This window comes from Papio anubis, chromosome 5, assembly GCF_008728515.1.
Source record: "Papio anubis isolate 15944 chromosome 5, Panubis1.0, whole genome shotgun sequence".
NCBI lineage: Eukaryota > Metazoa > Chordata > Mammalia > Primates > Cercopithecidae > Papio > Papio anubis.
The window spans coordinates 51,613,141-51,626,875 of NC_044980.1; the positions used below are offsets into that span (position 1 = coordinate 51,613,141).

At 43.6% G+C, this 13,735-nt stretch overlaps 2 protein-coding genes across 4 annotated transcripts in view; one reads left to right on the top strand and one right to left on the bottom strand.

Moving 5' to 3' along the window:
• SETD9 (SET domain containing 9) overlaps nt 1–7,681 on the top strand; it is a 37,840-nt gene extending 30,159 nt beyond the window's left edge. Inside the window, exon 7 of one of the 2 annotated variants that reach the window (XR_648008.4) lies at nt 7,465–7,541. Coding sequence is in view for 1 of the 2 variants with exons in the window: in XM_009208443.4 (XP_009206707.1) it covers nt 7,465–7,483 (19 nt within the window). In the remaining variant the exon portion in view is untranslated. Of the gene's footprint in view, nt 1–7,464 lie in introns of both variants that reach the window. The other variant, XM_009208443.4, reaches the window with a different exon arrangement.
• The window catches only part of MIER3 (MIER family member 3), a 32,880-nt gene extending 19,914 nt beyond the window's left edge, over nt 1–12,966 (bottom strand). The window contains exons 1-3 of one of the 2 annotated variants that reach the window (XM_009208447.3): nt 12,896–12,966; nt 11,430–11,454; nt 7,455–7,600 (exon numbers count right to left, since the gene is read on the bottom strand). In XM_009208447.3, the coding sequence (XP_009206711.1) occupies nt 7,455–7,600; nt 11,430–11,454; nt 12,896–12,904 (180 nt within the window). In that variant the 5' untranslated portion in view covers nt 12,905–12,966. 2 annotated transcript variants of the gene reach the window in all.
• Between the last annotated feature and the right edge of the window lie 769 nt (nt 12,967–13,735).

Sequence of the window (13,735 nt, forward strand, 5' to 3'; positions counted from 1 at the left end):
GCAATATTTATGTTCAAAGCACAATTATCCTCTTATATTCTTACTACATCCCATATTTTTATACCAGTTTTTTTAAAACAACTGTCTGAGGAAGATTATACTATTATCACCATTTTACAGGTGAGAAAACTGAGGCTTAATTCCGGGTTTGAATCCCAGTTCCCCAGTTATCTTACTGGCTTCTTTAATAAAATTACATGCCCCGGCTACAGTGCTGCCTATGTTATGAATACCTATGCCATGCCTCATAGTGACACCAAGTCACTGTTTCCCTCTCAGGAATCCATGTGAAAATAAGTGTTACGATATACTACATAACATTCAGTGCATGCAGACTGCATATACAGCCAGGCTGCATATACAACTGTGTTAGGAATGATATGCTACACCATATAGCCTAGGTGTATAGTAGGCTACATTAACTACTTTTGTCTAAGCATACTCTATGATGTTCACACAGCAATGAAACTGCCTAATGACGCCTTTCTCAGAATGTATTCCCTCGTTCAGCGACACATGACTATGTTTTAACTACTAAAGTGTAAAGAACTATTTATTATTCAAGGCCGGTCACAGTGGCTCACACCTGTAGTCCTAGCACTTTGGAAGGCCAAGGCAGGCAGATCACTTGAGGTCAGGAGTTCGAGACCAGCCTGGCCAACATGGTGAAACCCCATCTCTAGTAAAAATACAAAAAAGAAAAAAAAGGAACTATTTATCATTCAAATAAATAACTTCAAAACAATATACTCATGAACTAGTTAATCTGTTAAATATTTTTAAGATTTCTGTATCCATCAATTAAAAGATTTTTAAAATTTGCTTATGGTTTAGTTTTCCCTTTAAAATAAAATAATCCATAAAGCAAACAGCATGAAAACGCTAAAGCAGAGTATGCAAAACATGCCCACAGTTGATCACAAAGTGACCTGAGAAGAGCCAGTGACGATTCCTTACAGGGCCAGCTGGCTGCCCACAGGGCCCACAGGGGATGCACCTTTGCAGGTATGGAACTTACATAATTCATTGTGTATAACTAAAACAGATTCATGCTAAATGAACTTACACAATCAGGTATATGATAGAACACTAATTTATAAATTTGCAGTAGTAGACATACACCTTTCTAATGACCATAAATGATCATGAAAATCTTTTTTAGCTTGGGATTTAAATCGACCAAAACTCCTTTGGGAGCATGGAGTCAGCATAAATTGAGTTGGATTGTCAGAACAGGGTGAAGTTCACTTACACCACAGGGAAACTTCCATGAATTATTTTTCTTCCAAACCAAAGAATCCCTTGAAGGTAACAAGACTCAGATTTAGAGTCTCTCTACAGTCCTATCTTGCTCCTTGCAGAGTCCACGTAGCCCATTCCCTTTGGCTCATATTGGTTCTAATTTAAGAGGTGCCTGGGTTGCAGCCTTTGCCAAGCACCTGTCAGTAGCATTTCTCCAGAACCTCACAGTTTCAGTCTTTCTTCCTGAAATGGGGAGTGGCAATTTTCACCTCTTATGCACTGATGGTCCATCTTCCCATCATTTACTCAGTTCTAAGTACTTGGCTGAGGGCTACTAGCTACTGGCTACTGGACATAAAAATTAAATTTACTGAAGAATCCCTGCTCACAAGGAATTCAGTCTTAGTGGGGGAAACTGATGAGTTAGCCATTATAACACAATGTGATGACTTCAATATTCAATTGTGAGTATAGAGAAGGGCAGATCTACATCCCAAGAATACTCGTATGGAGTATGGAGGTATGCACAGAGGGTGAAGACTGAGCTAAGTCTTGAAAGATGACAAGGCTTCTGACAATACACAAATATAGGGCTGCCAAGTTTGATGAGTGTAACAAACACAGCACTGAGATACAGAGTAACACTCGGGGCCCGCTTTCAGAGGGTAGCAGGGAGAGACAGTCAGCAATCTTCAGCAGAGGCCTGAAGTCTGAGAAGGCCAGTCCCGTGAAGAGTATTCCAGGCAAAAAAAATGACACATGTGAGGCCTGAAGGGCTGAAGGTGGTTTCCTACTAAGCCAAGTGGCCAAAGTTTGGTGAGTAGAATGAAGAATGGTTCAAGAGAATGGAAAGAGAGGCAGGGACAGATCACAAAGGGCCTCAGGGCCAAGGAAAGGAACCTGGACTTCATTCCCAGGGCAATGAGGAGCCATCGGAGACTCATAAAAAGGGAGTACCATGGCATTATTTCTTCTTAAAATACTGAACACCTGCATGAAGAAAAGTTGAGAAGGGTGGAGAGATACAGGAGAAGCAGGGAAACCACTTAAAAAGCCTCGTGCTAGGTGAGGGTAGTGATACACAAGAGGAGAGAAGTGAAGAGAAGAGACATATTCTGAGGTAGAACCAAATGGGTCACTGGACGTGGGAGGGAAAGGGAAGGAGGACTCCCCAGTTTTCTATTTGATCAATTGCCTAGATGGTGGTAACTTCTGCCAAGATAGAGAATACTAAAGGAATAAAAGGTTTTTGAAGGAAACAAAACAAAACAAAACAAAAACAAGAGTTTTGCAAAGGACACGGTTAAGTTTAAGAGGACTATGAAACATCCAAGTAGAAAAGTCAGGTTGGCCAGGAGCCTGGAGCTCAGAGAACCAGGCTGGGCTAAAGATATAAATCTGGCATTCATTAGCATCTAGATGATATTTAAAACCACAGAAGTTGATGAGCTCACCCACGGAGAGGGTAGAGAGAAAAGAGGAGGGGATCTATGCTTATCAGAAGAACTTTCAAATATGTTACACTATGGGCAATGGGTATGTCTGAAAATTCTTACACATGATTCGTATTTTGGAAATAATGTTCTAAGGGAAGTAGAATGAGAGCCTGAACTAAGAAGGGGGATTATTTGAGTGAAATTTAGGGAAAGATCCATTTCTTGAGTTACTTGATAGAAAGAATGAAAGCAACATAGGAGTTCAAATGGATTGCCAGATTTCTGGCCTGGGAAGTTAGGTAACTATAGCACCACTGAGACAGAAACACAAGATAAATTTAAGGATGGGACAGTAATGATCAGTTTAAGGTGAAAGCTAAAGCAGTGGTTTGAGTGAGATCACCCAGAAAAGGCACACAGAGTGAGAAGACAATAGCCAAAACCCCAGAGAATGTTAATGAAAATGCGGGCAAAGAAAGAAAAGATCATAAAATAAGGAGGGAGAAGTCAGAGAACAGAACCAGGAAAAAGTAGGATTCCATAAATTAAGGCAGAAACAAGTATGGATAATCAGGAATGGTCACTTGGGTCAAATTCCAAAAAGAAATTAAGCAAGAAAAAGACAAGAAATCTTAGTATCTGGCAATCAGGAATTATTGGTGACCTGGGCCAGGCGCAGTGGCTGCTGCCTGTAATCCCAGAACTTTGGGAGGCCAAGGTAGGATAGCTTGAGCCCAGGAGTTGGAGACCAGCCTGGGCATAGAAAGACCCCTTCTCCATAAAAAACTTTTTTTTTTTTAATTAGCCAGGGTGGTGGGTGCACCTGTAATCCCTAGGCTTTGGAAGGCTGAGGTGGGAAAATTGCTTAAGCCCAGGGGGTCAAGGTTGCAGTGAGCTATGATCATATCACTGCACTCTAGCCTGGGTGACAGAGTGAGACCATCTCTACATAAGTAATTATTGGTGGCCTTATGGCACGGTGGAAGAAGCCAAGCTAAGGACTGAACGGGAGGGGAAGAAAGTACATATGTGACTTGAGATTTGGCTACAAAAGGGGAGTGACTGAGAGCAACACAAGATCAAAAGAGAATTTCTTCCAAATGTGGGATCTACATGAGTAGGATTTTTATGTGGAAATTTAAAAAAAAGGGTAAAAGAATAAATTGAGGGCAGGAGGGATAGAATCTAGAGGTTAGCCTGGGATATCACAGATACTTCACAGGACAGGAGGGAAAAGAATAATATGAAAGTTTGTATATGTGAGGGAGACAGGAGGTTCCCAGCACTCACTCAAGAAAACCCCCACTTTTCTATAAAGACACAGGCATGACCATCTGTTGAGGGAGAAGGTGACCATCTTCATAGAAACCTCATTAATAAGTTCAAGTGATGACAGTGGTGGCCAGAGGGTTGATGCTAAAACACAAATCATTTGTACCAAAACTTTTAAAGCAAAACTGGAAAAGGTGACTCTAGTCTCTGAAGCACTTCACAAATGAGCTTTCTATGAGAGCCTATTAATAAAGCACTTAAGTCCTTTAAAACATAAAAACAATTTTTTCAAAATTGAATTAGTAAGTCTCAAAGTCTGTAAGGATCTGTGGTAGCTAAATCAGCTTAGAAGTGTGATCCAACACCTTATCCCAGGTATAAGGATTTTTCTCTTCCTTTTCTTGGGTATTTTGTTGAACCTATTTACATTTTAAGGAACACAGTAGAATGTAGTCACACTTATAAATGAACTGTTCTCTAAGTCAAAGGACTTATATCAGGAAGAGTACCATATTTAGGGCAGAAGACCCACTAATTGCTAACCATTATACTGGACAAATCACCTAATCCCTCTCACCTCCATTTCCTCACATACCATCATTTCCTTGATCCTATGATGCACTCCCTCACGTATCAGAATCAGGATGTAGCCTGATACTAAAGTGCAAACTTCATATACAAGTGTTCCTCCCCCTACCCCTACACTGTTTAGAAATTAACAGTAGGCTGGGCGCGGTGGCTCACGCCTGTAATCCCAGCACTTTGGGAGGCCAAGGTGGGCAGATCACAAGGTCAGCAGATCGAGACCATCCTGGCTAACATGGTGAAACCCTGTCTCTACTAAAAACAAAACAAAAAAAATTAGCTAGCTGTGGTGGTGGGCACCTATAGTCCCAGCTACTTGCGAGACTGAGGCAGGAGAATGGCGTGAACCCAGGAGGCGGAGCTTGCAGTGAGCCAAGATTGCGCCACTGCACTCCAGCCTGGGCAACAGAGCAAGACTCCGTCTCAAAAAAAGAAAAAAAAAAAAAGAAAAGAAATCAACACTACGTCCTACAATCAACAAGGTCTCTGAGCCTAGAAAAATAATGCCAACGTTCATCTGACACAACTGATGGCATTGCTGGATGGACCAAATGAGACTGTCTGAGATGCATTTCATGTTAATAACTAACGCCTGTCTGATACCTTAAGGCACAGGCTGCTAAACAATACACATATAATTTGCTTAAATGTCTTGTGATCTTTTTTTTCCCAGACAGGGTCTCAGTCTGTCACATACTCTGGAATACAGTGGCACAATCATAGCTCACTGCAACCTTGAACTCCTGGGATGATCAAGTGATCCTCCCACCTCAGCCTCCCAAGAAGCTGGGGCTACAGGTATGCACCACCATGCCCAGCTAATTTTTAAATTTTTTGGTAGAAATGGGGTCTCACTATGTGGCCCAGGCTGGTCTCAAGACTCCTGGGCTCAAACAATCATTCCACTTTAGCCTCCCAAAGTGCTGAGATTACATGTGTGAGCCACCGCCCCCAGCCTAAATGCTTTTTCTTTTTTTCTTTTAACAAAAAAGAAAAAACCTATACTAAAGTCTAAGTGGTAGAAAAAATGATTTTTTACTTTCTCATTTGTGCTTTTCTGAATTTTTGAATTTTTCTCACAGTGAACACCAAGGGGATAATTATATATTAATAAAAGCAGAAATAAGTACTCTTTAAAAAGTTCTACCAGCCAGGTGCGGTGGCTCACGCTATAATCCCAGTACTTTGGGAGGCCAAGGCGGGTGGATTGCCTGAGGTCAGGAGTTCAAGACCAGCCTGGTCAACATGGCAAAACCCCATCTCTACCAAAAATACAAAAAGTAGCCAGGTGTGATGGTGGATGCCTGTAATCCCAACTACTCGGGAGGCCGAGGCAGGAGAATCACTTGAACCCAGGTGGCACAGGCTGTAGTGAGCCAAGACTATGCCACTGCGCTTCAGCCTGCGCAATGGAGCAAGTCGGCTTCTCAAAAAAAAAAAAAAAAAAGTTCTACCTATAAATCTAGGACTATTGAAAGCTCTCAGAAGGCAGTAATATGAATACATTAAAATATATAAAGATATTACATAAATCCTATTTTAGTATGTTTAATAACTAAAATCTAGCCACATATTCTATACTCAAAGAGCTACTAAAAGAAAATTACTTTTGTACTTACCTTATTTTCCATAACACATGATGTAATAAAAATTTGTGAACACTAAAATATGGGCCATATTACAGTCAACACACAACTGAGTTTATTTACTATGAACATAAAAACTTATAATTCTTGCAAATGAACATTAACATCAATCCCCTAAGACTATTAATACGCACCAATACCTAAATCACTATTCCACTAATCTTTCCACTAATAAAAGATTAATACACTATTTCAAGTTATATGGAAATAATTAAAACATAATTTGAAATTCCTTCTAAAAACTTGATCCTTACTCTTTATATTTGTGTCTCTACTGTTTTTTTAATTCATTTTCATGTTTCTTTAAACATCAATAAAAATAATAGAGACCACATGTATACAGTTGCACTTTACTACAGATAAAAACCACAGATCAGAGCAAGTGGGAGGGCAGTTAAGTCACTCTTCTGTTTCCCTGTGTATTAACGTGAAGAAGGAAATAAAATAATACTCCACTCCTGCCTCACAAAGCTACTAAGCAGAGGAGATGATATATATATAAGAATGTGCTTGCCCTTTTTAAGAAAAAGAGGTGTAGGATAACTCAGAGGATAAGTATCATTTCTGAAATCTTTTGTTATTCTGGCTGATTAGAAATTTTCAAATATGGTTAAGTAAGCATAAATCCTACACGTTTTCAAGGTAACCCCTATAGGGACCTCTCTATATACAGTCCTGGTATAAATGCATGTTAAAAATACAGTTCATTTGAATTTATATCGACTTGGGCTTAAAAAATTATAAATTACACTCACTCTTGCCAATCTTTTAAAAGATGACTTTTAAAGGAGCAGGGGATGGGATATTACCAATTTATATTTGAAAATACAGTAAACCTTTTTCAATTTTCTTAAAATATTCCACTAGATTATGAGTTATTTGAAGGAAAAGACTTCTCTCTGTATCTACTATAGTACTTAGCCAAATTCAAGTTTGACCCTTAGCAGAACAGCATGATATAATGGGAAGAGGGCTAGACTAGGATTCAGAACTAATCTTAGGGCCTATAGTTTTCCGTATCTCAATTTTCTCATCTGTAAAATGCCTATGTGTACGTACTTCACTGTGCTGATATAAGCTTAAAAATTAGGTTAAGAGATACAAAATAATTTTGAAAAATTAAATGAAAACACTTATTAGGCTATCCCCCAAAATAAAAGTGAAAACAAAAAAAAGGATTATGATCCTATTTTTATTTCAGGTAGATTATTTTAAAAATTACAACAGAATTTCAAACTCTTTATAAATGTGTATATTAAAGTAAATCTTATACCTTTTCTAAGTCTTCAATTTCAGAACTGAAGTTTTTACCCTCATCCATCATTTCCTCTTCTTCAAGAGTTCTTTCATCATCATAGTCATGGACCAACATCTCAGCAGTGGGGTCAAAATCATGATCTTCAGAAGACAAAGACCCAACTGGAATAAAACAAACTGAATCACTTTACACATTTACAAGGCTATTAACAAAATAAAATAAAAATTTGTGTTCTTCTGCCAGTTCCTTTTAATGTTTACATGAGGGTTTTACTAAATGAATTTACTATATACTTTATAGGTCATAAATTAAGACCCTATGATTCTGAAAATATGTCTAAACCAGCAAAATAACAAGGCAAAGTTATTCACAAACACTTTTATAAGGGGTCTAGTCCACAAGAAAACATCTTATAACAACAAAGTGATCTAAGCAGCATGGTCTTAAAGAAACATTCTAATAGAAAAAGGAGTCAAACTTGCTTATCAGTTCATTTAATACAGCTGTCTAAACGCAAAGCAAAATGTCAGAAGAATTAAATTTCCATGAACGGAAGATTTCACAAGAATCTACTATACACTAAGACTCACACTTCAGGATTATATAAATTTTACTCAAATTCTAACCCTCAAATAAACACAAAAACACAACAAAAATCTGTTTTATAAAACAAATACAAGTTTCTGTGAAGCAGCTATATAGCCATTCAGCTTTTAAAAGCATTGTATCACTTTATATGTCTCTAACAGTACTTCAAGTTCCCTAGCATTAATCAGACAAGCATTAAACTGTAAGACTTTGCTTTACTTTGGATTATTAACAAAGTTCTTAGGATTATGTGTAGGGAATACAGAAAATCGCATCTGAAGGTTTTGGAAGATGTATCCATTGCAAGTTGTTTTGGATAATTCATACTTGTTTATAAAACTGTAATATCTTTTAATAGCAAATATTAAATCTACAGGAAACTCCAAAAACCAAGAGAAGAAATGACTAAAATCCACAATCCCAAAGAAATGAAATCAAATTTATAAGAAAACAGGACTTTCTCCACTTGTTTTACTCTAGTATCCAATTCAATTAGGCCAGTAACCCTCAGAGAAAGGAAGGAAAGTATCAGAAACTGAGGTTGGGGGAAGGAAGAAGTGGATGGAAGCATACTCAACATAAAAAGTTTAATCTGTTCTCAGTCAAGCTACTGAATATTTTAAAATTTCAAACATTTCAGGACAGTGTGAGATCATTACCAAAACACGGAACTAGACCAAAGATTGTTCACTACGGAAAAACCACACACATAATTCATTATTTTTGATTCTGGGTTCAGAGAACTCTAATTAGTTTTAAAAATACAATTTCTACAGGACTTAATTTTTTGGCAGGTTTACATTATGTTATCTTCCTTAACGTTGAAAAATATCTGCTCATTTAAAAACCTGTTGATTTACATGTGGTTTAATTTAAAAATAAATACGGGCCAGGGGCGGTGGCTCATGCATGTAATCCCAGCACTTTGGGAGGCCAAGGTGGGGCGATCACCTGAGGTTAGGAGTTCCAGACCAGCCTGGCCAACACAGCAAAACCCTGTCTCTACTAAAAATACAAAAAAATTAGCTCGGCATGGTGGTGGGCACCTGTAATACCAGCTACTTGGGAGGCTGAGGCAGGAGAATCGCTTGAACCTGGGAGGTCGAGGCTGTAGTGAGCCAAGATCACACCATTGCACTCCAGCCTGAGCAACGGAGCAAGACTCCATCTCAAAAAACAAAAAACAAACAAAAAGACATACGAATATTAATTAGCTCACATCCACCATCACAAATTTTCTTTTTTTGAGGAATTCCTGGCAAGTTCCATGGTATGCCAAAGAGGCAGAAATGAAATAGATGCTGACTTTTCCACCTCTTTGGTAGCAGAGCTCCTCTGGGCTCTTCTGTTACTCCTCTATCACTTGGCACAACAGGCTTCCCCTTTAACATGGAAGGTATTCAATAAGGGCCAAAAATCGAAGGACCTGAGGGTCTACTCCCAGCTTTGTCCTTGGCTTTTTGGGACCTGAAGCAAGTCATTTAAACTTGCTAGGTCTAGCTCCTGTCTTCCATTTGCAAAATACATGGGGATGACTGAAAGGACCTCAAAAATCCCTTTCAACTCTAAAATTCTCTTTTTAAAAAACTGGTTAATTGGCTGGGCGTGGTGGCTCAAGCCTGTAATCCCAGCACTTTGGGAGGCCGAGACGGGCGGATTACGCGGTCAGGAGATCGAGACTATCCTGGCTAACACGGCGAAACCCCGTCTCTACTAAAAAATACAAAAAAAAACTAGCCAGGCGAGGTGGTGGGCGCCTGAAGCCCCAGCTACTCGGGAGGCTGAGGCAGGAGAATGGCATGAACCTGGGAGGCGGAGCTTGCAGTGAGCTGAGATCCGGCCACTGCACTCCAGACTGGGCCACAGAGCGAGACTCCGTCTCAAAAAAAAAAAAACTGGTTAATTAATCTCAGTACTTTGGGAGGCTGAGGCGGGCGGATCACTTGCGGTCAGGAGTTCAAGATCAGCCTGGCCAGCATGATGAAACCCCATCTCTACTAAAAATACAGAAAAATTAGCCGGGTGTGGTGGCACATCCCTGTAGTACCAGCTACCTGGGAGGCTGAGGCAGTAGAATGGCTTGAACCTAAAAGGCGGAGGTTACAGTGAGATTGCGCCAATGCACTCCAGCCTGGCTGATGTCTCAAAAAAAAAAAAAAACAAACAAACAACAACAACAACAAAACAGGCTAGTTGATTAAAAACAGGTTACACTGTCTTTTGGCTTTTTACTTAGATTGAAACTTCTTAAAAGAAGTCAGTGATGCCAAACGGAAAAATTCCATTAATCCAGCTGCTTGACATCGTGTATATATTTTCCTAAAATCAGTTATAACAAAAAAGTTCATCTCAAAATTAACAAAAATTTTTAGAATAAATTTTAAAGATGTAGCCTAAATGACAGTCAAGTGAGGCTCTGAAGGTCGAGTAGATACAAAAAGTAATACTGTAAGGAAACAGACTGTTCACTCTACGGAAACAAGTTGTAATGGAAGATTTAGGAGCTCATCTGTGCTCCACCACTACCTAAAGTTATTTAAAAGTCTCCTCAAGTGTAAAATAATGGAGTTGGACCAGTCCAGAGGTGCTTTTGCTGTAGACTATGAGAGGGAAGAGAGCGAAGAGGTAAACAGAAAGGGGATGAGAAACTGAAACAAAGATATCCTTACATGATTAGCATGAGGTCCTTATTATGGACCTGCTTCAGGAATTCTACAAACCCCAGATTGTGTGTAATTGTGCATATGTGCAGAGTTCTGGGACGCATCCCTTGCTTTCACTAGATCCCCACAGGGGTTTCTGACCTCAAGAAAGTTAAGAAACACCGTACTAGATGACCTAAGATTGTCTCAGCTCACAAGTCGAAATCATCATTTTTCTGTGACGAACTTGGAAGTTCTTTTTTTATTTTAAGGTAGCTTTACCTCTCAACTTCCAATTTTAACACAATTCATAGACATTTAATTATGAAAAAGAAACAAAGTAAGAGGAGATGAGGAGTTACGGTTAGTAAAGTAGTCCCAGAGTTCTGACAAATTAAGTCTCTCGAAGAAACCGAAATTAAAATCTAAATTGCTAAAGTTGGTGTCAAGTTAATTTGGGATTAACTGTTTCAGGCTCGGAGAAAAAATAAGATATGTAATAATTAAAGCCATATTACTTAAAAGAACGCTTGTCGTAGCAGCTTTGTAACAGTTACCTTTCCAACATGCAAGAGAAAACAACAAAGAACAGTATAACTGTTCCTTCCCCAAACTTAACTACTAAATGCACATTGAAACTCTTTAAATCAATGAACAAAAACCTGCAAGATACATTTCTGTGGGGAATCATTTAGCAACAGATCTTTGAGCCCACATTACCCACTAGGAACCACTGAAGAGGTAAGAAAATAGGACAAACCTGGGCTCGAACTTCCAAAAGAAGCCTAGGAGAGAGAGAAGAAAACGTGAGATTAGATCCCGCAGCCGGGGAAAGAGGCAGCGCCGGCAACAGGGCGCAGAGGAGGCGGAGTCGAGCGCTCCACCGCAGCTGCCAAAAGTGCAAGACGTAGCTTCGCTCCAATCTTTCCCGGCCCCTTTCGGGCCCCCTCTTGGCTGCCTCGCCTTCCTCCCCGAGTCCCCAGTGTACAAACTCACAGACCCGGGACTAAGCCCGGAGTCTGAGAGGCAACTCCAAGTCGCTTCTTGGAGCTCAGCAAGTTAAAAAGCGGAGAAGCAAAACCCAGAGCAGTCGGCTCGCACCATCAGTCCCCCATCCCTGGCATCTCCGGAGTCCCCCAAATCCCGCCCAGCTCTCCGAAGCCCCAAACAACTCGAAACGTAACACCCTTTTCTGGAAGGAACTCGCGTTCTGAGCACCCAGTCTGCCCCTGGGGCCCGGGAGCCCCAACTCCGAGGCCGATCTCTTCCCCTGGAGCATAGGCCAGCTCGAATCGGACACTCGCCCCCAAACCAAAGCGCGAGCCCCCCATCCTCTCTCCCGAGTCCAGAGATGCAGCTCCTCTCAGTTTCAGGGATGCTGGCTCCTTCCAGAGTGTTCAGTCCCTCCCTGGACCGCCAGCGCGCCTCCAGCCCCGGCGAGCTCCAGCCTAGGGGCTCCTGCCACAACGCCCCCTCCCCCCAGCTCACCAGTCCCGGGGGACATGGCCGGGGCAGCTTCGCTTGCCCAGCCTTCTTTCCTCCAGCCCAGAGTAAACTGGGGCTATCAAGCCTCTCTCCTGGAGAGGGCGTTGAGGGTCTCGGTCTGCCCTTTAACCCCAGGGGCGCCCGCACCTCCCGGGCTACGGGGCGGGGAGTCCCGCTCTTCAGCGAAGCCCGGTGGCCGCGCATCCCGCTCTTCTCCGCGCCCCCAGCAAAGTAAAGCGTGCGGCTCCTTCGCGCCGCAGCCCGGGCCCGGTGGGCCCGGGGCACAGCGCACGACTCCCGCAGGGCAGTGGCGCAGCCCGCTCCCCTCTTTGCGATCCGGCCGCGGAGGGGGGGCTCGGCCGGTTTACACCCACCCGGGCCCGGGGAAGAGGCGCGGAGGCGCCGGCGGCCCGCGTCAGCGGCCGGGGGCACGGCACTGCCCCGTCCCTGGGGCAGGGCTCGCTGCCGCCGGCCGCCACCTCCGTCCGGCTCCGTCGCCCGGCCCGACCGGGGCCGGAGCCGCCGCGGCCTAGTCCCGGAGGGAGACCGCTCCCGCGCCCGCTCCCGCCCCCCGGCCGGCCCCGCCGCGGCCAGTCGCCGCCCCGCGACCCCCGCGTTGCCACGCCGCCCTTCATGGGGCCGCGGAAAGAGCCCCGGATCCCCCAGGCTGGCTCGGGGGCCGCGGGGAGCCGCCGGGCGCCCGTTCCAGCCCGGCTGCTCCTGCCCGGTTTCCCTGCTCACCTCCGCCATATTGGTACCTTTAGGGCGAACGAGCAGCGCCGAGCCCAGTCCCCGGATGGGGCGCCTGAGCCAATCGCAGCCGCCGCCGCCGCCGCCGCCGCGGTCCGCCCGGCACCCGCCCGGCGGCGGAGGCGGCACGGCCCCTTATAGGGCAGGGCGGCCCGCGACGCCCCCGGCCCGCTCGCACGCCCACACCGCCTGGCGCCCCTCGCCACCCCCGCGCCCGCCGCAGACGGCCAGACGCGCACCCGCTCTTACGGTCCTTCTCCCGGCTGGAGTAAAGTTCCTGCGGAATTGGAGGCAAGTGGGGGACGGACGGACGCACGGGCGCGGGACAGACCCACGTCCAGCCAGTGGAGGCCCAAGAGCCGGCGGGCGCTTTTGGGGACCGACCCACAGACACCGCGGCGCGGGAGGGCGTGCGGGCAGGAAATTTGGACTGGCAGGAGATGTGCAGGGGAACTCGACAGACTCAACTTCCCTAAGAGGAGGAGGTGATCGATGAAATAGACGTGGGAGGAAGCTCTGGGAAATGGGAGAAGAGGCTGGTGGATGGCAGAGTCAGTCCAGAATGAGAGGACAACAGTCAGGCACTTTGCCATTTCCACGAAGAGACCTGCAGGAATGGGAAATGGAGACCGGTGTACACTGGCTCACGGAGTGGACAATGGAAGTAGACATTTGCCAAACAGGTTATTGACAGCACAGAAGAAAAGACAAAAGATCGACAGGGCAGAGAAATGATGCTGAACATACTTGTACAGTTCAAGAAGATGCCCAAAAAATATAAACTGTCCTGTTACGAAAAAAAATTAGACCAGTTCTAGAAATTGTTCATCA